Source organism: Arvicanthis niloticus, chromosome 3, assembly GCF_011762505.2.
Source record: "Arvicanthis niloticus isolate mArvNil1 chromosome 3, mArvNil1.pat.X, whole genome shotgun sequence".
Classification (NCBI taxonomy): domain Eukaryota; kingdom Metazoa; phylum Chordata; class Mammalia; order Rodentia; family Muridae; genus Arvicanthis; species Arvicanthis niloticus.
This window is the reverse complement of record NC_047660.1, coordinates 120,552,989-120,579,970: the sequence shown is the minus strand read 5'-3', so window position 1 is coordinate 120,579,970 and position 26,982 is coordinate 120,552,989. Positions and strand designations below refer to the sequence as shown.

Here is a 26,982-nt window from a genome sequence, read left to right as displayed (position 1 = left end):
ATATATGAATGTGCATGTATGTGTATATGTGACACGTGTATGTGTATATGTGCATGTGTCTGTGGATATGTGTATGTGTGTATATCTATGTGCATGTGTATGTATATATACAAGTGTGTGTGTTCTTCTGTATATATGTGTGTTTATGTGTGTGTTTCAGAACATGCAATAACTTTTCAACACATTAAAATTCCAAAAAGCTGAAAACTCAAGAAAGTCTGTTCAGAGAAATGATATGCCAAATAGTCACTGACATAAGAAAACACTATAAATTAAGGCAGTAATAGTTCATGGTTGCTGAGAAGGGAACTTAATTTACAACTAGAATCAGGTTTACATTCCTTAGAAATTCTGGAAATCCATCACTGGCACAGAAATTGATCTGCTAAAGGAGAGGAAAATTGATTCCTAATATTGGCAATTACATCAATTTTAAGTTTTGATGAGACAACTCTTGGAAACAAATTTATTAACCACACAGGAATTACTTGCTACTCTAGAAAATGATCTAAAGAGTAGTATTTATAGCCTCATTTGAAGAAATATCTTCATTATGGCAGACAACAGCTCCAGGATTGTTGTCTCAATTATGTTAAAGATATTAAGATAAAAAAGTAAGTGAAACCAGGCTATCTGTATAAAAAGCAAGCACAACATCATATTTTAGAGTGTTTCTTTTGCCTCAAAGTATCTCCCTATGAAGGAGTGGGAATCTGAACACATTTGCATATTCCCATTCAAGACATGCTGTTGGCATTCTCAAAAAGAATAAGTGTAGCTGATGGCAATTTTTATCTGAAGAGATTTGTGCATGTTAGCAATATACCATATCCTGTCAGCTAAGAAGAGCATATGGGGCCCATTAACTCACCAAATCTGCCACTGTTCTGCAAATTTTTATTAAGCAAGTGAAGTCCCTAATAGTCACTTATGTTATAGAATGCGTGTCAAATGCTATCAATAAGCAAGGGGATTGTTTTCCCCTAGTGAGAAGGCATTTGAAGTGTGTAAGAAGGCTTGACAAAAGAATAAAACACTTTAAGCAAGCACTGTATTAATAAAAATGCACCCTACTGGGAGCCAACATGCATGCATATTATGTGCACTTTAATGTCTGCTGCTTACAAGTTTGGAGAATGCCATCTTGATCATAGATTTTTTTTCCCTCCATATTTTCCTTCTCTGAATTCTAACAATGAACCTGGTGGAAATTAAGTGAAAAGAAAAATGCTGTGTGTTTGTGCTTTCTTAAAATGTGTGTTCTCAGTGGTTGGACACTCTCCATAGACTTAGACTTCAAAGACTTAGCAAGAATTAGAAATGTAGACCACCATGAGTTCCCCATGTTCCCCATGTAAGCTGAGGACACAATAGGAAATTAGCAAACATTCAAACCAAATAGTGTCCTTTTTATTAAGCACCTGTGGTGATCAAGCCAAATAGTGTTCATCGATCTTGTGTTGAGTGTCAGGAAACAAGTTAGTATAGCAATCATATTAGCTAAATAAAGCAAGAGAAATCTCAAAAAAAAGGCAACTCCATGATCTCTCCTAGCTGTTAATAATGGCTACAAGTAAGAACAGTAGTGGTAGTGCAAATGCCTTTGAATTACACCTTCAAAAGGATCCAACATTTCATTCATATCCCTTCAATTGCTAGAATATTCCTCAAATATACCTAAGAGCAAATAGTTGCAGTCCTTGTGTAAAACTGAAGGTTAAGGAAGCCAACACAGTGAACTCCAGAAACTTTATAAAGAAATGTAAAGCAACCTTCCATCAGAACCAGAATGTAAAGCCATAAGGGTCTTCCTCCATCAGCACCCCATTTTTTGCTGTCTTGAAATAGAAGACCTTCCTTGCATGAGGCCCATTTCATTTTCAGTTTCTTATACAAGCCTTTTGTTTAAAAGTGTAGACCTATTGTAAACCATGTTGCTACCATTTCAGTCTCTGCACTATCTCAATATAATGCAATGAAACAACTACACTTAAGCTCCAGTCCCAAGAGATAACTAATAGTTGCTCTAAGGTGATGTGGGTTATAAAGGAAGTTGGGTATTAATTATAATACTTGCCATTTAAAAAATTGGTGGTGTGTGTAATTTTACCTCATTTTCTCATTTGCCACTGTTATTCAAATTGCTTCCCAGCACTAAGCATGTGCATAAAAGATGATTGTTCCAAATTTAACCTTTTAAATAAAATGTGTTCTATTAATTAAGTCATTATTGCACCCTCTCTTTTCCATTATGTTTGTTCATTTGCCGTTGATCCTAAAGATAGGCATCTGTGCCAGAGAATATTTTGGAGAAAGACCCCTAATTTTTGTGCCTGTCACCCACTTGGATTTTCCACACTGTTTTTTAAAATAGTTTATTTTAGTGTTCTGAAGAATTTCAACTTGTCAATTAAGATAATGATAAGTATTCCCACTTGGGATAATAGTCATTATTCAGCCAAAAAGTTAAAAAGTTCCTTAAAACCTAGTATGCCTAGGAAAGTTGCACTATTTAGATTTAAAAAAAAAAAGACAAATTAGGCAGAAGTGACCCTTTGCTCACCTGTATTTTCAGTGCACCTCTTCCAAAAGCAAAACAAGTCATATACAGTGCATCTGGAGTGCATCATTCAGATAAAAAAGCCCCTACTGCTCTGCCTAAGTCCGATGTGTTCTCAGTTATTTTTTCTATATCTCTTTACAGTCCTAGGAAAGTACAGTCACCAACACCATTGCCACCAAATCCACCTCTCACAACTCTCAACAACCTCGCTATCAAAGCCATACCTAGATCTGGGCTGAGTAATTTTTAATGATTTTTTTTAAGCTCCCATAATTTCCTATGTGCTGCTTGTCCCCTTGTTCTTAGCATAAAGTTAGGGAGCTATTAGTCAGGTAGTTACTTTCATGGTAACAGTGGCAGTTGAGCCACACCTGTTCAGTTACCACCACTCGCATTGCTGCCTTTCTGTGAAGTTCTCATTAATAATGACCATAGCTAAGGTTTTCTAGGTGCCCACTGAGTGATCTTCCAAGCATTTAGCATGTACTTACTTTATGTGTACTTACTTCTATCTTTACCACAAACCAGTGCAGTGCCAATGCCTCCCTCACTTTATAGTTATGAACTGAAGCACACAAAGTTAAAATGACTCTTAGGTCACTTATGAAAATTCCTTTTGAAACTTTTGAACTTAAGTTTCTAAGCTGGATTCCTAACTCTCAAAATGACTTCTTTTATGATAAGTGAGAATAAATAATTTAGGTTGAATACATTTGAATTTAAATTTCCAGCATGCTAAATTATAAATTTAATTATTGTCTTAGTTCAGGTTTAACTGCTGTGAACAGACACCATGACCAAGGCAACTCTGGTAAGGGATAGCATTTAATTGGGGCTAGCTTACAGGTTCAGAGGTTCAGTTCATTATCACCAGAGGACAAAGTATGACAGCACATGATGCTGGGAAAGGAGCTTAGAGTTCTTTATCTTCATCCAAAGGAAGCCAGGAGCAGACTTTCCTCAGGCAGCTGGGAGGAGGGCCTCAAAGTCCACCCCATCCAACAGTGCCACTCCTTGAACGAAGCATATTCAAACCACCACAACTATAAAAATGTATTTTATAAATTGTTATTTTTTAATACTATATTATATAATATATAAATATTATAGATATATAATATTTGCATATTGTATAATTATATATTTATATATTATAAAATATATCATTATAAAATTATAGCCAACATCATTTATATTGATTTGCAGAAAATTTTTTTTAGAGAATCTTTCTGTTTAGTCTAAGGCAGGTTTAAACTTGTCCAAATAATTTTGCCTCTGTCTCCAATATTCTACTATTACAACAATAGGCCTTTTACCTAGCCCAGATTTCTATCTAATATCATAAACTCAAATAAAAAGAATACTGGATTTCTAGTATATAATCATTTAAAATGTTTTCCTGTACTTAATTTGTGTCATTGTTTGTTTTTAAAATTTCTCAGCTAACAATTTTCTGTGATTGTCACTTATACAGAGGAGCAGCTAAAACTGTCATTTCACCTCTGTTGCTTCTGCTGATATGAGAAGCAAACCACTGTCTTTGTACGAGACTTGAAAATTATGATGCTTGTCTTCCCAGAGTATTGTGAAGGTTAAAATAATTAAATAAATTTAAAATACATAGAATCTGTGTATTACAGGTACTCAGTAATACCAACTACTGCTGTTATTTAAATTATCAGGATAATTGAATTGTAGTATTTTTCTACTTAAACTGTAGATTCTACTGTGCATAGTTTTTGAGACAACAAGGAAAAGAACTTGACTATCAGTACCTGATAAATATTATTGGACTTTACCACTCAACTGTAAATACAACTAAAAGTATGACAAGATCCTTACACGGTCAAGAACAGGATCCTCATACGCAAACAGTGCTGTTAGTTCCAACATAAAGAGATAGTCAAGAAAAGATGGCAGGGGAGTGGTTGATTATGTTAATATGACTGAAGTTATGGGCACAGGGAAAAGATAGACTCCTTGGTCAAGATGGAGGTGGTCTTCCTGTTTTGCAAGCGTCCCTTATCTTGTGTCAATCCTTGAGCACCAGTGGGCTATTGACCAGCATGGACATTAGTAAATGGTGAATAAAGGTGCAGCAGTTTGAGGGCCAGTGTGGTCATCCTCAGAGAGTTGCTTAAGAATATATTCATGGAACATATTGATTAGTGGTTTTCATATACTGTCTTTCCCTGATATTAATATCAGTTTAACAGTAACCCTCTGTGACACAGTGGGAATCCTTTCTGTGTTCTCTGTTAGTGCTTTTGTAGAATCCATATTATTTATTTAAATGTTTAATAAAAATTTACATGTGATGTCACCAAGTCCTTGAGTAGTTTTTGATGGAAAATTTTATATACAAACTTATTTTAAAATTCAACTATTAGGCCATGTATATGGTGTATTTCTTTGTTTTAAAGCTTTACTAACCTGAGCCCTTTCAGAGGTTTTTTTTTTTTTTCCCCATTGCTTGACAGCTGTGTAAATTCTGACCTAATTCTTCCACACTATTGATGCATGATCCGTCATCATTTTTAAGTGAACTGTCTGCTTGCCACTTCAACTGCTGGGAGTGGGCATCATTTTCATCTCTGTGTGAACTTCAAATGTTTTCTTTCTATTTAGCATTGGTTTTCTAGGTCTTAGGGATATGGAGGGAGGGAATCGTCTCTGATGATATCAGAAAAAATTGTAAGCTGGTTCCATGCTCTATAAACTCATATGCATTGGCTTCTCTGAATATCTTGTAGCATCCTTTATTGCAAGGGACATCACTGGATTCTGTCCTGGATCGTTTTTCTGCACGATCTCCAGGAAGCTGTCTAGACTGAAAGCTGGGGCTGTCATAGCATTGACTATATTTGTTTTCCATCCTTATAAGTCTGTCCTCTGTGACCTAATGTCTACTTTGTTGAATACTATTATTACAAATTTTGTCCTTTCTATATTAGGAAAATATAAATCTTTCCCTTTTCTCTATTTTGACCAGATATAGAAGTCTGGTCCTTGTGTCTTGAATATGTACATATTTATTGCTTTAATGCTCAAGGAGCTTTATTATCTATTACAGGTCCTTAGGACATTGAATTTAATTCTTCTCTTACAGACATCAAAGAAAGAACCCAGTTAAAAGAACTACAAGTAATGACACTTTTTAAATAAGTGTTACATTCATAGAAGGCCTAATACACATAGCTCTTCATAGTTGACTATAAAATGCCTGTGGACACAATTGAGGCACCCCAGGACAGGCTGGAAGAAAACAAATCTCAAATCTTTGCCAATAAAGGATTTAATTTGTTGTGAATTTACATTAATGTATTGTTTTAAAATGTCGGATTTACAAGCAGGTCCTAATCCTTGTCTCTTTTATTTCTTCTCCTCAGTGCCAGATGAAAGCAAAGTTCAGTCATTGGCTGATCGTAGATCAGGTAAGAAATTCCTTGTAACTGGCTTTCTCTTCCTGGAAATCACTGGCTGCATTTGGATCCTGTTTCTGTGCACCAGCCAGTGAAAGGCTTTCTAATTAATACATGAGATGTCTCTGTCTTCCACAAAGATGAATTATCGCTTGGCTTTGTGCATAATGGCATAATACATGCTGACTCAAAATGTTTGAGAGAAGAAAGGTTTCCAAATCATCATAAAACCCAAAGTCTTAAACCTATGTGCTAGATGAACACTTTCAAGAAACAAAAAGTTAGAAAGGAGAAGCTAAGAAAGTTTGGAAATTTTTCCTACATGAATTGCATATTAAAACTGGGGGACAGAGAATATATATATAAAAAATATGTGATTATTTCTCAGGAAAAAAAATAAAAATAGATGGGTAATGTTGCCTGTCACCAGAAGGGACTGTGCCAGAGATGGCTGTATTCTTCTTCTTCCTCTCAAATGAACTCCCATGCTGTTCTCTGAGAAGTCGCCTAGGTCTTAGTCTATTCCAATGAGGCACTTTTGTGGACCAATCCCAAGCCTTCCCTTCTCTTGCTAGTGGCCTCCCTTCTCTCAGCATCATCAACACACATTATTTGCAAATGCATAAAATTAATAAGATACCAAACACTACAGTAACGCCCTACTTCTAGGAGTGCTTCATTTTGTAGAAAAATATCCATTTGACTCAGGCCTGCGACTCTACAGAGGGCTCTGGGTGGTTGGCATTCCTCCAATGCTGAAACAAAGAATTCTCCCCATTGCTGTGTTTGTGTGCCAATTACCTTTACAGCAGGAAGTGATCTTGATGCCTCGTTAATTTTGTCATGTTCCAGGGCAGAACGAGATTATGATATTTTTTTCTTTTTCTCCTTTTCTAGATTTTCTAGTGACTGCAGCAGAGAACAGCTCGCAGGTTCAAACTCTTGGGCTTCTCTTCACTTTCTCCCTAATAAAGAGCCCAAGTAGTTAGACACTAGGAACAAAAAACACATTGTGGTTTATTAAGAATGTTTATAAATTGGATTTGTGAAAATGAGCAAATAATAAGCTTTCTGGCTATTGCCACAACTTGCAATCTTATTTTAATTTCAGCTTTCAAAAAAAATCACTTCTTGATGGTAATCAAAACTTACTGTCACTCTTTCAGCCGAGAATATCATCTTAGCTTATTGCTATAATAAAAATGTTGGCTTTTATCTAATGTGGAATAAATATTTATGAAGAACTACTCTACACAACTTGAAATAATAACCTTGCAGATTTTCAGAAAATTCAAAATTGGCAGAATTTCATAGCTGGCAGTCCACATGACAACTTCACCTCAGGCAGCAGATGGAAGTAGTACAAGCAAGCTTTATTCTATATGAAGCATAGTGTTAAAATGCACTAAATGACATAAAGATATGTTTCTAATATATCATCACTCCAACTATCATTGACCTTATATCTCGATAACTTCTAAACAATCACTATATCATATAGTTTATTGTTGGGCATCTGTGGAATCTATGTGGAATGGAAAAAAATTCAACTTGATTATACCTGATTCAGTTTGATTATATTTGAGCTGTGAGGCATCAACCAATTAAAGATTAAGGCAGATAAGATATTTGATAACTTTACAGCAAACATGACATAAGTGAAGAGGGTAAAAAAAAACACCTATAATTACCAAGTGATGTGTTACAGGAACAGGTGCATCCTATACAACATTAGAGATAGTCGTGATAAAGTACAGAGCTTCATTAGAGAAAAATATCTGGCAAAGTTTACGAATGTTCATGTTCCAAGAATGGACCCTCTACCAGTTTTCTACATGTGTGTTTTTGAAAAATAACCTTAAATATGGTTTTCTTCAAGCACTCATCTCTCATATATAAACTCAGCTCCCATATGTATTCTGTATTCATTTAGAGCAGGGGTTCTTAGCCTGTAGGTCACAACCCCTTAGTGGATCATATCATATATCCCATGCATCAGATATTTATGTTATGATTCAAACCAGTAGCAAAATTACAGTTGTGAAGTGGCAATGAAAAGAATTTTATGATTGGTATTCACCACAACCTGAGAAACATGTTTCATGGCTGCAGCATTAGGAAAGCTGAGAACCACTGATGTAGAGGGATTTCTCATAGGATGTTGGTGATAGAGGTGATGGTGTTATGCGAGCAACAGAAGATTAAGGGTTCCTTTAATTCTGACAATTTCTCTCAGTTAAGTCACTTAAAATTTTACAGCAAATAGATTATATATAGCCAGACAGGTAATTGACAAAGGACAGACAGACAGACAGATAGATAGATAGATACATAAGTAGAGATAGATAGATAGATAGATAGATAGATACATACATACATACATACATTCATACATAGACAGAGATCATAGATATAGAGATACAGAGATTGATGGAGGATAGGTATATACAAAAATAGATGGATGGATAAATAGACTGATAGATAATAAATAGAAAATCTGTAATGTCAAAATTCTATGGGCACTCAGTAGGTTATTGTCTGGCTATATGTTACCTTATAAGGGATCATGATCATACTTCTGCCAATGTTCAAATAATCCCTCAAAGTTTTCTTAAAATATGATTTTTTTCCTTCCCCAAATCCTATCTTTGGACTACTTAAGTAATAGATCAGTATCTTTTTGGCTAAGAAGAGAAGCTTTTTCTTTAATTCCAGCAATGTGGACAGCTTTAACATTATCCAAGACTATCAGGAAGTTAAAGTAAATTAAATTGTACCTGCTGACTTAAATCTACCATCCATCTTATTTGGGAGGATATTCAACATTTAATAAATTCATCCGAGTTAAGCTTTCTTCTGAGTCAGCTACTTAGTGAGTAGAGAGCCATTTGTGCCAACTTCCATCTGCTGGTCTGGCTTGGGTGCATCCCAATTTTGTGACAAGATTTTTGGCACCTTTTCTTTGGCTTAATCTTTAAGTGGTTGATGCTTCGGGGCTAAAATCACATCAAAGGCCCAGGTAAGATAAATCTTTCTATAATTTCTGGCTCTAAATGGTGATTCCCTTCACCCCTTGTGGAATCCACACACTATTCTTGAGATTCCCATAACAACTACATTCCATTGCATTATTACCTCAGTGAGACTTTTAATCTTTTGGGATAGTCTCCATACAAGGGAGATCTTTATGTCTACAGAATGGTAAGGCCCACTCAGAAAAGTCAGAAATAAAATAGCTTTTGTTTCTTTCCTTTTAAAAAAGCAGCACAAGTTCTAGTGAGCCTTGAAAAATAATTTCATGTCTTTCTATATCTCAGGAATTGAACAATGTTCACACACTAGAAATGCAAGGCAGAAAAAATATATTTAACCCAGAAAACTAATTTTATTGATATTTTTTTATTTTTTACAATTAAAACATTATATTATTATTCCCTTCCATCACCATCCCCTTGCTTTCTCAAATAAATGTTCCCACTTTCTTTAATTGTTTAGTGTGTGTGTGTGTGAGTGTGTGTGTGTGTGTGTGTGTGTGTGTTTAGAAACACAACTATAACCCACTCAGCCTATATCAAGTTACTTGTATATATATGATTTCGATAATGGCTACTTGGTATTAAGTAACCAGTTTTAAGATAACTTCAGTATTCTGAAGAAAGCTTAGAATTCAGAGAAAGTAAAATCAACTTAGCACTTGATATTTTTTTTTTAAATTATACTTAAGAGCAATAAAGGCTATCTGAGAGCTATGTATTTCTTGCTTTCCCTGTTTTTATACTAAATCTCAACCAATAGTTCAGTATTCCTCTTGTTACTTGTTTGAAAGGGCTTATAAATTTTGCTTCCTTTTTTTTCCCTACTGTGTCGTCGTTTTCTTCTGCTGTTTTGATTTACTGCTCGGAGCTGTTTTAATATGTATTGACTGTCTGCAGGGATCTTTGCTGACCCAGCTCTTTAGGATGATGCAGTACTGAGAGAGCCAGTGAGTTCTTCTTTACGAGCTCTGACATATTAATTAGCAAAATGGACTAAAGAGCTTTCCGATTTCTGCTTTAATTTCTTATATTCTCAAACACCTGTCTATATAGCTGTAAAGCAGGCAAATCTGTGAGAGTAGTGAGTAGTGTTGAGCAGGAAGCACAGACCTTCTGTGAATCAAGTTTATCAGTTAAGGAACACATGCTTATTAGCAACTGAGGTGGATCTCTGCGTGCCATGAAGTTTAGTGGATTTGCTGACACAGTTGATTGGTGTAGAAATTAAAACTCTGGGCATTTAAACTTGATCTCCCAGATGGTCACTGTTGTCTCAGGAAATGACCCTAGGTACTTGCTGTGGCGAAATTCATGTTTTCTTAGAATGTTCCTAACATCCCGATGGGCCCAAGAACTGAGAATAGTGGAGAATATAGCTTCTCGGATCCCATTCTATTGAGAAGACATTGGGGCACTTAAAAGGGAACACATATTCCAGACTAATAATCTCCTGAAGATGAGGGACAGACATCTCAATGTAATCATTTTGCCTTTGTATCCCATCATGAAAATATGCATGTTTATATGTATATGAATGAGTGGCTCAGATTGAGAGATATAGGAAAGATAAAATGTGTGTGCATTGACTATAAATTATGTTAAATATATATTTACAAAGCTCAAAAGTTAATATGGAAGTTCTTACTTTAGCAGTGAGTATAATCTTCAGACATAGATTTTTTTTCAAGTGTAACCTAAGAAGTTTCTGGCTCTTTGTAAAAGAATTGAGCTTTTAAGGTGGGTAAGTTGGTACAAACCTATAATCCCAGCATTCAGAATACAGTGGTTAGAAGACTATGAGTTCAAATTCAGCCTTGACTAGGAGTAAGTTTCAGGCTACCCTGAGCTACACAGTGAGATCTTGTTTCAAACAAACAAAAAAGTGTCAATAAATAAATAAAAGCCTTTAAAAGCAAAAGTAGACTAGACAGAAACTCCACTACAAAGAAAATTTACTCAGTGGGATTTCTTAAGTTTGTCTTTATTTTCACTTTTTACAGAATTGAAATTAGCATGTATTATTTGAACAATATGTCAAACCATGGCAGTCTCTCATGTTTGATTCTCCCAGTTGGGTTCAAGCTATTTATGACTTTTTGTGACTTCTGTGGATGAGGAAATGAAAAAACCAGTGTCAGTGGTTGTAGGGCTTGACCTTCAATTCTGTTCTCAGTTTTGGAGACACACGGTGAGTATCCGTTCATGTACTGGGAAGCTTGCTGTTTCTCATGAGCTTATGTTGGTTAAAAATGGTATAAGATACAACAAACATATACACTTCCCTCTGTCTCCAACTTCAGTTTACATGTAAAAAGGATTTGGAAATTATCATCAGAAAATTAGCAACATGTATATGTCACCTACAAACTTGATTATCAAGCAGCATTCTCTATGCTATAAACAATTACTGAATACTGTGGCCTCTAAAGTTTGATGAATCAGACAGAATTAGAAACAGTTATTTCCAACCAGTCCTTTTCGTATGATTTAAATATAAAGCAGGTCTAGGCATCTCTAAATTTCCAAAGTAAATATGGGTATTCTTAAAAATTAAATTTCAAAATAAATTATTTTGATCCCTTTCATGTGTATTCAATGTCTCTGTATTAGTTACTTTCTGTTGACATAATAAACATCATGACCAAAAACAAGGTACGAATACAAGAGTTTATTTTGACTTATGGCTCCAGAGCTAGAATCCATAATAACAGAAAAGCATGGTATAAGTGAGAAGAGGAAGCTAGGTGATCACATTATATCTGCACACAGGAAGCATCAAGAACAAGCAGAAAGTGAGGTCATGCTATGAACTTTCACACCCCATCCCCAGTGATATAATTCTTCCAGCAAAGATCTGCCCCATATAGGGTCTATAACCCCTCAAAGAAAATTACCAATGGGGACCAAGTGTTCAGATACATGAGCCTATAGGGACATTCTCATTCTTCCTTCTGTGCTAGAAATACCAAGGGAAATAAGACATCATTCTGCCTTAGAGAAACCATCTTGAAGTTTAAACATCTATTAGATGTGAATTCCGTGCATTCTCACTGAGGAAATCTCCCAGAGCAGTAGCACATGGGTTCTTGGCATGGGGAATGGCTGTTGTGTTCTGGAGGAGACGGTGGAAGCTCAAGAGAGCAGATTTAGAAAGGGGACGACAAGTTAAGTCACTGAGGGATGTGTAAATAGGAAGCATCGAGGTGTATACAAGGAATTATAGGCACTTGCGAGTGGACACAGGAGGAGCAACAGCATTCCAGCCAAGAGAGTAGGCAGAAATTCAATCATGGAAAGTCCTGCTCAGCCAAAGGTGTATTCAATTTTATCATACCTGCTGTGCAGAGGTTATAGGAGGAAAGATCTTTTTATATTCTGGTAATACCAATCAGGTGGCTTGGAAAACAATAAGTGGTTAGAAATGGAAAGAAGAGAGAAGTAGATAATAATGACTTGAGATATGTCTCTATTTAAAAGTAAACCTTGAAGATACGTGAAACAGAATCTGTATGCTTGTATGCATCGTCAGTCATCTATCCCTTCCACTATGTTGCATAAGAAAAGCAGAAGTAAACATTTACCTCTTAATTGTGCATGTGCAGGCAACCTGCGCCTTTCTGATTTCAGCGGCACAGGTTAGCATCAACCCATGAGTTTCGGCCAGGTATCATTTATGTGCCTCTAATCTTCTGGGAATCAGTAGCTTCCTGTGCTGCTCTACACCTTTCACAATGAAAGTAATAAGAGAGAACTAGTTGAGAGAAAGAAATAAATCTATAAGTTAAAATGCTAGAGACTTCTTTTAAGTGACTGGGGTACGGGTGGGGGACACAGGATAAATGGGAAGAGATGGAGTGTTTCAACCTGAAAGGAACTGTGAAGGGGACAAACTGTACACTCCAGTAGAGGAACAGTGCATGGAAAGTGGAAATGAAAAATAAGGAGGACACAGAACCTCTGGCCAGCCCCAATCATCACAGTTCAAATGAGAAACTTGATTGAGAGGGCTAAAGGGAGACACGATTCTGAGTGGTAAGCTAGACTCCAATTAAGACCAAGAGGCAAGAGAATTTCAGGATGAGATTGAAATTGAACAGCAGTTTAACAGCCATGGAAAGGCTCAAGAAGGTAAGTGTGAGAAGCAGGAGAAAGGCAGGGGGTGAGCCACACTGAAGATGGAGGGTGCTGCAAGACTCCTAGCCAAGAAAATGCTGACCAGTATCTCTGTAGCTTGGCACTGACAAGATGGGAGTAATGATGGGCCTGGGTTGTTTAGATGGCTCTGCAGTTACCAAGAGAGCTGGCCCTAACTTGTCTTGTAAAGAAAGTAAAGATTAATCTCAACTTGAGACTCAGTGATGACCAGAATGGGTCATTCTTTATTGTGATTTTCCCTATCTGATGAAAGAGGAGATCAAGAATTTGCACAATTAGTTCTGGGAATGTGGCTCAGTGTTTAAAATGTTCGTTATGAAAGTATGAGAATCAGGATTAGCTCCTTAGAACTCAGGTAACAGCCATGCGAGCACAGTAACCCACCTTTAATCTGAGCCAGAAATACTAGACCTTCAGAGGCAAAGATGAAAGTACTTTGGGGTAAACTAGCTAAATTTAGCCCAAACAGCAAGTTTAGGTTTTCAGGAGAGATACCACCTCAGAAAATAAGGTAGAAAGAGAGAGATGGAGGATAACACTCAAGATCAACATTTGATTCACACATAAAAGCACACACATCCACATACATAACATGTATTATCTTCATACATTCAAGAATACATACATATGTTCACACACATACCCCACATCACGTACATGGAAGAAATGAGAGAATTTTCAAAGTGAAATGGTCGCAATGTAGGAAAATGCTACAGTTTTCACTAGACATATAAATTGAAGGGTGACGTTAGCTGGAGTTAGTTTTAGTAGACTGTGTCAGGGGCAGGGCAGGGGAGGGAACAAGCATACCAGAAAGTACCTCGAGTATGAACAAGAGGTGAGAGAGGCTTAAGTGACATTTCTAGAAAGTTCAGAGGAAAATACATGATCTTTCTAAAAGGGCAACAGAAAATGGAGGTGTGCCTAGAGAATATAGGAAAATGTGTTTTTTACTGGTTTGTTTCGGGTTCTATTAATGAAACACTCTAAACTATGTGTATGAGCTGAGAGAAGAAAAAATGGGAGAAGAGAAACAGGAAAGAGGCTGTTATTACAGGTAGACTTAAGAGGATGTTTCTTTAGCAGGTGCTTTGTGAGAGTCATCTGCAGTGTGTTTCATGATGTAGGCACAAGGTGTGAGGACTTAAGGTTGTTTATTATGTCTATTTTGCGATGTCAAGTCAGTACATCTGACCCTATAGGACTGGCAAGCCCATGGCCAAGATAATCAGAAACACCATAGGTAACAGCTAACCCATGAAAGAATTGGGGTATTAGTCATTGAAAAAAAATAGATAGGTGGCTAAAAACATACATTTGAAGCTGGTTGTGGTTGCATATGCCTGCAATTCTAGTACACAAGATAGAGACTGAAAGATTGCCATAAGTTTGAGGAAAGCCTGGAATATACAGTGAGACTCTGTCTCGAAAATTTTTTTAAAAAACACAAATATATACATACACATATATAATTCTTATATATGTAATATAAATTATAAACATATATGTAATTCTTATTTATATATTAAATATACATTATACAGGCACAGATCCATACCAACAAAAATATTCCACATTCAATGGATGGCAGAAAAACTGCCATTACTCAAAGCAAAGGGTCTGTTAGCACTTGTAATTATATCTCCAGTTCTCAACTTGTGGATAACAGAACATGAGAACATAACTTTCTTCTTGTACAACCTGCTTATTCCCAAGAATGGACTAAGGCTCCAAGAAAATTATCTTGTGAAAGGGCTAGCTCCTTGGACAGAACTGAGCCTCAGACTGAGCCCCTTGCTGTGGAGACTTGATTTTTGCCAATGTGGACAGCTTGGTGATCTCAGTTACCTTTGAAATCCTCTAAATTTCCTCAAACCCAGAATGAACAGTAAAAAGATAGAAGTATTTGGCACAGAATTTGTGATATTTTCTTTAATATTCTATTAGCAAACTCCCCTGGAGTGGAATATGCTTCTAAGCACAAGAAATCTGGAGTTTGCTTGAAGTTTGCAGACTTCGGATCAGCTGTTCATACGTGACCTTTTCACTTTGATCCTGTATTTTATTTGTCTCTCATAAATGCACAGAAAAAATTATTCCTGAATCTCTAATGAAGTTGTTCATATAGTCGATTTATGTATTTCCCCTTTACCTTGATATATTGATCTACATTATAAGATTCTCATAAGCAGATTTTATTATCCTGTTCCTTTCATTATTCAGAATTTGACATTCTATCTTTGAAAACAAAATTTACTGTTTAAAAGTATTCATATTTTTAAAAATTTAAAAGCACTGTCTTAAAAGCTGATTTAGACATTTTAGAGTTTTCAAAGTTTTTGAACTGTTAAAGTTAGTGAAAAATAATTCCAAAAAGACAGGCATATATGTTGAATTCCTCAAGGCTTCATCAGCTGTGGGAATGCCTTGTATGTTTAGCAAGTAGTGATTTGAAACCAACAATTCCAAATGTATTTCTAAATGCCAGAGTGAACACACACATTTAAGAAAATGACGTGAGATGGCCGCATGAGAGTTGACAAGCCCCAAGTGAGCACCTGATGTCAGGACTTCATGAGCTTTCTGCACCCATCTTTACACGGGCTCTGCTACTGCATGAGGAAGTACTCCGAGCAGAGGCACTTAGCACATGGACAGTAATGTTTTTATCAGTGTGTGCACAATTTGAGCATTGTTCTATCTTTTCCCTTTCATGTTTAGCTCGAGGCTGCCTTCAGTAAACTCTTTGCAATGAGCTATTAAAAACAGGATGTTTTGGACTTTATGCCCCTAGCTTTGAACAGCAGCAGTTCACTGTGAAGAACAGATAGAAAGAAGCAGAGACCCATCAGTCTCTATTGAATTGTTTTAGGACTTTTACATTGGAAGTTCAAAGTTACGATCACTCTTCAATGATGAAGTATTTTCTATGTAAATCAGTTGTGGAAAAAACTATACTTGCCCAGGCAGTGGTGGCGCACGCCTTTAATCCCAGCACTTGGGAGGCAGAGGCAGGCGGATTTCTGAGTTCGAGGCCAGCCTGGTCTACAGAGTGAGTTCCAGGACAGCCAGGACTACACAGAGAAACCCTGTCTCAAAAACAAAACAAAACAAAACAAAACAAAAAAACAACAAACAAAAAACTAAACTAAGCAACTAAGACTCTCTAACTCCAGTGACACAGAAAGATGATGGACTGCCAACTTTGTATCTCAAACATTTATGAAAATTTTATTCACTCTGTATTAACTAATGAAGATACAAATATCTACAGCCCAGTCCTAAAGCTTAGTTTTCTCAGCTGAAATTGGGCAAATTGTTATACTGAAAATTCAAATTTAAAGTTCAGCCAGGGAAATATGAAAATGAGCTCAGACATAGGAATGTACCAACTCCACTGAATAATAATAAAGATGCTTTAAATTTTATTTTTATACATTTTATGTAGAGGCATAATATTGTCAACTAATAGTTAAAATATTTTATAATGCATATATTTTAACAGTTATGACTTTTTATTAGATAAATTGGGATATACATGGGTTTCATAATTGAAGTAAGCTCTTTCCATGAGGATAGGAAGCATCCAGACATACCTATTTCAAGGAAGAATTCTGATTCCTTCAAAATTTTGTTCCTGCAGCTATAAATATTTTTGCTAAGTCCACATCACCATGCTATGCCTATACTGTCCCAGGCCCATCTTTTGCCAGCATCACTCTCTGACCTACACAATGACCTCGCCATCTGCACTAGTTAGGACTTATCTTGTTCAGCTACATTTGTCTCCGAATTCTGGTTTTGTCTCTTATTGCCCCACAACCTATTCTGACAAGCCAATGATACATCAGGGTTCTGGCAAGTCTTTCATCAGGTGTGACTAATTCCTAGAGAAGCTCACAGAACTCAGGGAAACATATGACTTACATTACAGAGGACACAGTTGAAGCAGCCAGATTGGGAGGGGTGCATGGACAGATCTGAGGAGTTGAGACTCCCTGCCTCTCTCTATGTGCTCTCTGAGCTCTGGGGCTTATGATTGGCAGCCTGGGTGTTCTTTAATAGCTGTGCCTGGGTGTTTTTAATGGATGCCTCTTTCCATAGGCACAGCAGGTCACCTCATTGGCCACGGATGATCACCTCAGACTTTAGCACCTCTCTCCTCTTCAGATTTAGGATGAGCACTAACAGTTTGAACTATGCAGAGAATACCTAAAAGTTGTGTGTCATTTCATGATAATACAGGAGGACCCACCATTTAAATATCCAATGTGTTTTAGGAGCAGAATACCAAGAAATGAACTAAAAACCCAAAGTATGCTTATTGTACACACTCTAAAACACTATAGAGTACCACTCCTTCAAGAAATGTTCAGATAGTCAGAGTTCACATGGGGACCAGCAAACATGATGTGTAGAGGAACCAACAGAGAGAGAGAGAGAGAGAGAGAGAGAGAGAGAGAGAGAGAGAGAGAGAGGGGAGAGGAGAGGAGAGGAGAGGAGAGGAGAGGAGAGGAGAGGAGAGGAGAGGAGAGGAGAGGAGAGGAGAGGAGAAGAGAAGAGAAGAGAAGAGAAGAGAAGAGAAGAGAAGAGAAGAGAAGAGAAGAGAAGAGAAGAGGAGAAGCAGTTTCTAGGAAGCAAATGAAATTCTCAGTCCTTGAACTATAGAGGAAACCAGTGTAGGGTCAGAAGTATTTGCAGAAAAAGAATGAAAAAAGGCTTAACTATGACACACACACTCCCATTTGTGGGTTACTCGGGGGAGTGGGGGGGAGCTATAATGAAAAACGTGCTTAGAGAATATTAAAAACCCTGACAATTTTGGTCTCCCAGGGGGCAGGAACTAAGTCCTTGTAATATATTTAATAGTGTGCTTTTGTGGTGCTGTGTATAAAAGGGATCTTTTTTAGTGGTCCGTGATGCCCAACTGCATCCAATAAAAAGCAGACTTAACAATAAGAGAGGCTGATAGTAAATATGTCAAAATTAAACAGAAAACTTTAAACAACCTAGATTACTTCTAAACCAAGTAAATGCAAAATCATCCATACCTTACAGTTAATCAGAAGCCTTAAGTCCTCACAAAGCAACTTACAAACTCTCCCCATCAAAATGAGGCCAAGCCACTGAAAATGCCCTGCCTCATAGAAGCCCCATATTAATCAAGTTTTTTTTTTTAATCCATGCATTTTTAAAGTAGGGAAGCCAAACCACAACTGCAAAAAATAATAATAATATGGCAGATAGTTTTGTAAAAATATCATGATTTACCATTAGTAAGTGAATTGTCAAGGCATTCAGAAAAATTGGCCTCAAAATGGTGATGGAGCTGTTTTACTTCCTGTACTAACGGGCCTCAAGAGAAAATACAGCCAGCAGTTGATTTAGTAGTCTGGCCATCCAAGACTCATCTTAAATGGTTTACACCAGGAAATATATTTTACTCTTTTAAAAGTACATATTTGTATTAATTCATATTAAGAAAATACTGTTTTTCCATCTACAGAACTATTAATGTCTTTATACAAAAAGCACGTTGGGGGCTGGAAAAATAGCTCAGGGGATAAAATGCTTACTCTGTAAGCATAAGGACCTGAGTCTGGATCCTCATAAACCACAAAAAGGTGGGTCCACTTGTACCTGCCTGTAGCCCGAGCTGTGGGTTGGTGCTGAGAGGCATTGGGATTGCTACCAAACCTATGTGGCCAAAATGGTGAGCTCCAGACTCATCAAAACCCAGTTTCAACAAAGTGAGGTCAAGAAAAAAAAGCAATTGACCAAAGGAAAAAAAATCCCACAAAATAGAAAACCTCAATAAACAATCTGCCTTCCACATGTGCATACACAGGAGAACACATGTGCACATATGCACATAAACATACACAGCACACATGCACATGTTATTTTAAGAAAAATTGACACAATAAAACAGTATACTATGTAGGCATGGCAATGAAAATAAATCATAGTGTAAGCTGATAAATTGAGAAATTTATCTTTCTGAGGTACTGTGTCTGATAACTAATGTTCTCATGAGCTATACCATGCCCTGGAAACACGCTTGAAAAACCAGTGCGTCCACTCTGAGAGCATCATGCTACCTAAGACTAACATACTTGAAGAGGTAATACGGTGATCTACTCTATTCTTCCCAGCCGGTGCAGTGTGCTTCCTCACCACCCACCTCACCGCTCTGCAGTTCCTGAACGAAAGACACACATGCACAGCCTTAGTTTTAATATCCCTAAACAATGGCCAGGCTACTCCCTAACTCCGTGTGGCTAACACACACTACCCTCTGATATTCTTGAATTAATACTTACTAAATTTATATTTCATCTTTCCTGCCCTGGACCCTGCTGGGTAGCCCTCCTGAAGCCACTTTCTCTGGCTTTTATGTGATTATTACTCTGTCTTCTGTAGCTCTCCTGCCTAATCTCCGAGCTTCCCCAACATGGAGGTACTGCTTTTCCCTTTCTCCTGTGTTTCTTGCCCAGGAATCTTAAAAGTCCTGCCTCTGTCTTTTTGTCCAGCCATTGGCCACTGGCTACTTTATTTCTCGACCTGAGCCGAGTGGGGTATAAACCCTCAATGTAGACCTGCTGGTTCCCTTGTGATTTGGGGAGCAGAATTAATTAACACAAATAGCATTAAAACCAACCCACAACACATACTGGGTTCCCTTTCCTACTGATATAATTGAGCACTGCCTTTTTTACCGAAAGGTCTATGACTCTTCATATTGTTTGCTGTCTCACTGCAGGACATTGCACTAGAGGCAAAACTGTTCCAGCATTCTCTTGCTTTCCACATGGGCCTCAAAAGTCATACCAGTTCCACAGACAGCCTGGAATTTATGTGTCCTTGAGTATGCCCATTCATGCCCCAGAAGGTCACAGTGACACCATGGGATATTCCCCATCATGGACCAAACCACTCTGATCTGAAGAACTCAAAAATAGAGTCTCTTAACAACCTCACATTCCTTGTTCTGTAGGCATGGTCTACAGAGGAGAGAAGGGAAATTAAAAACCATGGGTCAAACAGTGGTCTTCAGTTGCTTCAAATGTTCTTGTGGTTCCCATCCCTTACATGAGCCAGATGCTTTACTGGGGTCCCACAAGCATTCTTCTACTCTGCCTTCCTCTACAAGGCTGTCCTACTTCCTCCTCTTAGGGGGACTTGACTACCCTTATTTTTCCAGCAGACTACTTGTTCTCTCAGTAAGACCTTTACTTCTCATTTCTTCTGGGAGTGGATTCCCTCTGATTCTGTTCCCTAGTCAAATATGCTTTTCTCAGTGATCTTTCCTGATGCCACCTTCTAAAAGGAACACCCATAAGACCTCGGTCCCTATTACCTCTCTCATCTATTTTCTTATGCAGTCTTTTGCAAAATGTGTCACTGACAGGTTTGGAATTTACAGACAACTTTTGAGAGTTGGTTTTCATAACCATGAGTTCTAGAGTCAAACTCAGGTTCTCAGGCTTGTGCTGTAAGCACTTTTGTGTGCTGAGCCAACTCACTGGCCCTTTTCCTGAAGCGGTTTATTTTCAAACTTTCCATGCCCTTATGCTTTAGTGTGTGTGTGTGTGTTTGTGTGTGTGTGTGTGTGTGTGTGTGTGTGTGTGTGTGTATGTATGTGTGTGTGTTGTCTTGACAATTTTCAAACTTTCCATGCCCTTATGCTTTAGTGTGTGTGTGTGTGTATGTGTGTGTGTGTGTTGTCTTGACAAGTAGCTGTGTTTTGTTTTAATACAATGTAGATTATAGTTACTGTAATTGCTAGTATACTTAAATTTGTATTTATCATCTTGTTTTCTATTTGAAATACTTTCAATGACTCTTTTTCTACTTCCTTACATTTTTATCTCATTTTTTACACACACACACACACATTTAAAAGCTCAACAATCTGAGTACATTATACTCACATTAAATCTAGCAGTTCATGTATAATGCTACCTCTTATAATTTTAAGATTTTCTACTTTGTTTCTGTATTTCTTGATCCAACAGGTTTTATATTAATTTTGCTAATTTTTACCTTCAATATTTGTTCAATTTTATCCAAATACTTAACATTTTTTCATAATTCTATGGCTCTCAGACTCACCCTCTGGGTCCTTTTTATTCTTCTGAAATATGCCTTCTTGCTCTCTTAATGATGGTATAGCAATAGAACTCTTCTGTTTTGCAGAAAATGCCTTTCTCTTGACACATTGTTTTCCTGGCTATTTAATGTTAGGATGAAAACATGCTGAACACGTTAGTGGCTTTTTTTGTTGTTGTTCTTTCTGTTTTGTTTTTTGTTTTTTAAACTGGCTTCTGGCTTCTACTGTGAAAGCTCAGCCTTCGGTCTTAGTGCTCTCTGTCACTACGATCAGTCTCTTCTCCCTTCATATTTTAAATTCTATTCATTTTTGACATTCACTTTTAATAATCTGTAAAACTTGATGAGATTTCTTTGTCAATCCTCTTGGTATACAACCAAGAAGGTCAACAACATACATCCAATTACATATATTAAAATGTTCTATCATTTAGAGCAAATTATGTCTTCTAATATTTTTTCATGTCCTTTTTCTTTCTATCCTTGTGGAATATCTACTGCATTCATCAGAGTATCTGGTATATATGTCTGAGACCACAGTAAATAATGCCCATTAAACCCCTGTTCATATTTTCTTTAATTCTTTGACTCGATAGTTCATTGTGAATAACTCCTCCAAACTTATTTTCTAGGCTTATTTTAAAGTTTAAGGTTCTTTCATGCTTCTTGCTGATATTCTCATGTTGCTTCCAAAATACAAAAGTGACCTGCCCTCATACCAACTTTCTTTATAATGTGGATGTCCATTATTAGTTGGCCCTTGTGTATAAGAAGCATAGGTGCCCATTTTTGGTTGATTCTTATGTGTGAAAGCATAGATGTCCATCCCTGGTTGGTTCTTTCTTTCTTTCTTTCTTTCTTTCTTTCTTTCTTTCTTTCTTTCTTTTTTTTTGGGGGGGGGGGTTTGTTTGTTTTTTTTTTCAAGACAGGGTTTCTCTGTGTGGCCCTGGCTGTCCTGGAACTCACTCTGTAGACCAGGCTGGCCTCGAACTCAGAAATCTGGCTGCCTCTGCCTCCTGAGTGCTGGAATTAAAGGCGTGCACCACTGCCCAGTGGTTGGTTCTTTTATATTAGAAGAATGAAGAAACTAACTTGCATTTACCTTTGTTTTTCCCACATGGTATAATTACTTATTCTAGGGAAAATATAAGATGTTATTACCTTGGGATAACTTCCAAGTCATTTTCTAGTTGTTTGAAATAAAATAAACTTAACCGACTGCCTTACTAGGTCAGCTAAATGGCTGGAAATTCTCAAAGAAACATGGTGAGGTGATTGTCACTGTTTCGTTGTTTTCCCTTTTAAGAGCCAGCCCCCTTTGCTATGAAAAGCATATGCAGGATATTGGGTTTTTCCAGCTACCCTTCTGCTAAGACTTTAGGCCTCTGAGGAATCACTGCTTTGATTCACCTACTTTTGACCTAATTGTCAGATCCTCCACAATTCCCCCATCTCTCCCCACTTCATATCCCTACTCCCAACAGTCACCAGAAAGGCAATCTTAAATTCTAAGTATGGACATTTTCCACCATTCGCTCCTGGGGTTTTCACTTGTTTGATTCTGTTTGTCAAAGGCCAGGCTTAAGGATTTCCTTTAATCTTTTTTGAGTAGAACAATGCATTTAAATGCATACTTGTTTTTATTTAACCAGAATCTATTTATATTTTATCATCAGATCTTTAAGATGTGACTTACTATTGGAGGTGAAAGTATGAATCCATTATTTCTCGAGTGAATGAGTGCATGATTTTCTTTTATAAAGTGCTAGCTTCAAATAAGGCTCTTGGTTTGATGTGGATAAGAACATACCTGATAACAGGCATGGCTGTTTCACTGGCTTCAACTCACATTTCACATGCAAAATTCATCTTAACATACTTTGTGGAAAATTATGGAAATCCATAGGGCATGGGAACAAAGCAGTGAGTGGTGGTTATAATACCCTGAGAAAGTTAGAAATGGAAAATTCTGTTTACTAAAAAAACTACACAATAAAAAGTTGTAGTTATATTTGTAGTTACAAGCTATGGTTTATTCTCTGTCTAGAGATGCTCAGTGATTCATTGTTATAGGAAGAAATAAAATAGGGCTCACAGAGGAGCTTTTATCGGATTATAAGTTGCCCTGTCATAAAGTGGGGGAAGGAAGACAAGGCTTATCTGGTTATTTGTTATTGCTGCTTATATGGCCCAGATATTAATCAGATCAGATATTAATCAGGGTTCCTTTTGAACCTCAGGGATGTTCTTCAGATTGGGTCCTTGTGACCACACTCAAAGAGTGGTGGGTGAGAAGGCTGTTTGATAAGTCCTTTAGGTACTGAACTGAGTCTGAGACAGTGCTGGGCATGGGTACTTGTACTTCTCATCTTTGTGACAAATGTTCTTTGAATATGTGTGTGTATGTGTGTGTGTACATTTAATTAGAGGCCAGAGAAAACAATTACATGGTGAATGTCATTCCTCAGGTGCTGTCTGCCTTTTGTGGACTAGGAGTGTCTTAATTAGTGTTTTACTGCTGTGAACTGACACCATGACCATGGCAACTCTTTTTTTTTTTTTTTTTTTTTTTTTTTTTATGTGGATGAACAATGGGTCTAACTTTAGTCTTAGAGCAGGCTATTCCTTATTGACTAGTTTACAATGCCACAGTTTTTTCTTTTGTTTTTAAATATATGCAGATCCACGTGTCTTAGTTGGGTTCCTATTGCTTTAACAGAACACTGTGATCAAAGCAACTTGAGGAGGAAAGGATATATTTTATCTTATAACTCACTGAAGGAAGTCAGGGCAAGAACTAAAGGAGGAACCTGGAGGCAGGAGTCGAGACAAGAGCCATGGAGGAGTACAGTATACTCACTGCCAAGGCAACTCTTATAAGGACATTTAATTAGGGCTGGCTTACAATGTTCAGTCCATTATCATCAAGGCAAGAGCATGGCAGCATCCAGGCAGACATGGTGCAGGAGGAGCTGAGAGTTCTACATCTTCATCTGAAGGCTGCTAGTGGAAGACTGACTTCCAGGAAGCTAGAATGAGGCTGTTAAAGCCACACTGTGGGCATGGGTCCTGTTGGGCTGAGTTGTGGATCCTATGAGTCTGCCATGGCTCAGGGAGGCAGAATCATGGGAATTTGATTGAGTTTACTCCATGCAGCGGGCTGACGCTGGGCTATGAGAAGCTGCAGGGCTCTGCCCGGGTATGGAGATGTCTCAGCCCTGCCCCCCCCCCTCCCCCCAGGCAGAGCTCTTGGGTCGGAGGTCTCCAGGCCTAAGTGGCTAGATGGAAACCAGCTTGTTTCTGTCCTTGGGCTCCCAAGCACCGTTGGGAAGCTGCAGAAGTACTGAGATGGGCAGCATAAGGGCTGGACCAGCCCACAGCCAAGAGGGGCCAGAGGGAGACACTCTGCAGCGCCCTGTGGGGTGAAGACTTTTGGTTACAGTGACTTGCTTGGCTGGGTCATGGCTGGCTCGGCTAGCTCACTTGAGTTGGAGGGCCTCTGTGTCTGGAACACAAAGAAGTCCTCCAAGGGAGATTAGGCACCGGCTTATTAGTTGAAAGCCCTCTCCATGGTTCTCCACAGTGGGCCCCAAAGACAAGAGGGAGTCCATGGTTTTAAAAAGTTTATTACCATGGTGGAAGCAGCTGTATCCCCCTGCTCTCAGGGTGGGCCTGAGGTTAAATATATTTTGCAGGGAGGAGGGTCTGGGAAGGAATGTTTAATTGGCTACGCCCTCTGACCTTTAGGTATCTCATTAATATGGAGATCTCTTGAGGTTCTGAGGCCTGTCGTCATACCCTCTATCTATGCTACCTGTGCTACATGACCTAAGGCCACAAACCTTTCTTTGAGAGGGGCTGTGGATAAGTGAAAGGAACCAGGGCCTAGAAGCAAGGTCATTAGGGTATTATTCGGGGTTCAAAGCCTGTGCTTGACCAGGTACCCAGCTGCCTCTCACAGCCCACTGTCCCACAACCGACCATGACACACCTACTCCAAGGCCACAGCTACTCCAACAGGGCAAAACCTTCCAATAGTGCCAGTCCCCGGGCCAAGCATATACAAGCCATACCAAGAGGTTAGCCAAGTTCTCTCATTATCCCAGAATAGGACAAGCAGGCTATGCTAGCTGAGCAGCAAGCCCCAAGGATCAGCTTGTCTCTGTCTCGCCAGCACTGGAATTACGAGCATTCTCTACCACACCACCTCCCTTTAATCTGTCCATAATGCAGAAATCCCGATGATCTTCAATTTTTCATACTGAATTGTCAGTCACTTAAGATTTGTGTTGCCACAATGTAAGTGATGAGCCAGGAGACTAAGTTGGGATCTTGGACAAAGACCATTCGTGTCACACAGCTGAAGAGCTACCTTTGTACCAGGAGGCCAAGAGGTTGAGGGACTAGCCATGCCAGTCCTCTGGAAATACAACTTCAGTCAGCTAGAGTTGAATAGATGGTGTGCTAATTGCCTATTGTGGCTGAAGAAGTCAGTGGGCTTTTATTGTTTTTCTCCATTCTTTGTGCTTTGTTTCCCATGAATTTCTGGGCATACTATCTAGAGCTGGCATTGCAGACACAATAGCATGGGCTCCAAGGAGGTCTTGATATTGGATTTTTTCCCAGATTACACATCTGCCCCTCTAGCCTAAATTTCAGGGCATATGGCTGTGACAGAGGGGGCAGGTTAGAAATCATCCCTGTGTTGCTTCCAAAGTGTAAAAGGAAGGGGAATCCTTCATATGACCACAAGGCTGTTACTTTGGTGTTTAAAGGGTGTGGTTTCTGTGGTGTGAATTGTTAGTGAGTTAAGATGCACACAGCATACTGCAATCATAGGGTCTTCCTAACTAGAAAGAATGCACAGTGCAAAACAAAAACAAAAAAAAAACAAATAAATACCCAAATTCTGATTATTAGGAATGCATTTAAAATGTTTAGCAACATCTAAAATAAGGGACAATTTAAAGAGACAGTCCATTTGTTGTTGTACAGCATGTTCTTTGTCATATATTTTTCCTTATAAATTACACTTTTATATGCAAATATTTATTGGAGCAGTCTGGTTATTTAAAAAAGTACCACCCATTGGCTTTCCTTGTGAAACTGCAAGTAATCAAAATTCAGAATATGGAACATAATGCACAGGTCACAGAGGGCTTACTTGAGGTCCAAGATAATGCTGTGGGAATGATTCTTTCTGAATCTGGAGAAGTCAAAAGGATGAAAAGAGATGACGGCAAAGCAGACTTTAGAGATGGTGTTTCCTTTTAAAGCTAATCTGTCTCATTCTGAACCCATACCAACCTTTTCTTACTTCATTCAGACTTTTATGTTCCGTCTTTACCCTCCTCAATTCCATTGACTCCTTTCTTTAACTGGAGGAGAAATACTTAAAAGGAGATGCTAGATCAGAAACTGAGGAACTGTAGAATCCAGCTGAAACTCCAACCTGAGGATGCTCGTAAGAGCTGACAGAGCTATGTCCTGCCTGCTATGTGTTCCTTGCTAAGGACTTTGCTTTGGTCATTTAAGAAGCAGACAGAATGATCACCTCAAATGAAAATCAGACTACATTGTTTCCCTTACTGAGAGGTCTTCATTGTGGAACAAACAGATGAAGGAAGGAAGGAAGGAAGGAAGGAAGGAAGGAAGGAAGGAAGGAAGGAAGGAAGGAAGGAAGGAAGGAAAAGGA

General features: G+C 38.1%; 1 protein-coding gene across 2 annotated transcripts in view; it reads left to right on the top strand.

Moving 5' to 3' along the window:
- The window catches only part of Pard3b (par-3 family cell polarity regulator beta), a 960,833-nt gene that overhangs the window by 601,111 nt on the left and 332,740 nt on the right, over positions 1-26,982 (top strand). For both annotated transcript variants that reach the window (XR_013109510.1, XM_034497678.3), the window contains exon 16: positions 5,953-5,997. Coding sequence is in view for 1 of the 2 variants with exons in the window: in XM_034497678.3 (XP_034353569.1) it covers positions 5,953-5,997 (45 nt within the window). In the remaining variant the exon portion in view is untranslated. The remainder of the gene's footprint in view (positions 1-5,952; positions 5,998-26,982) is intronic.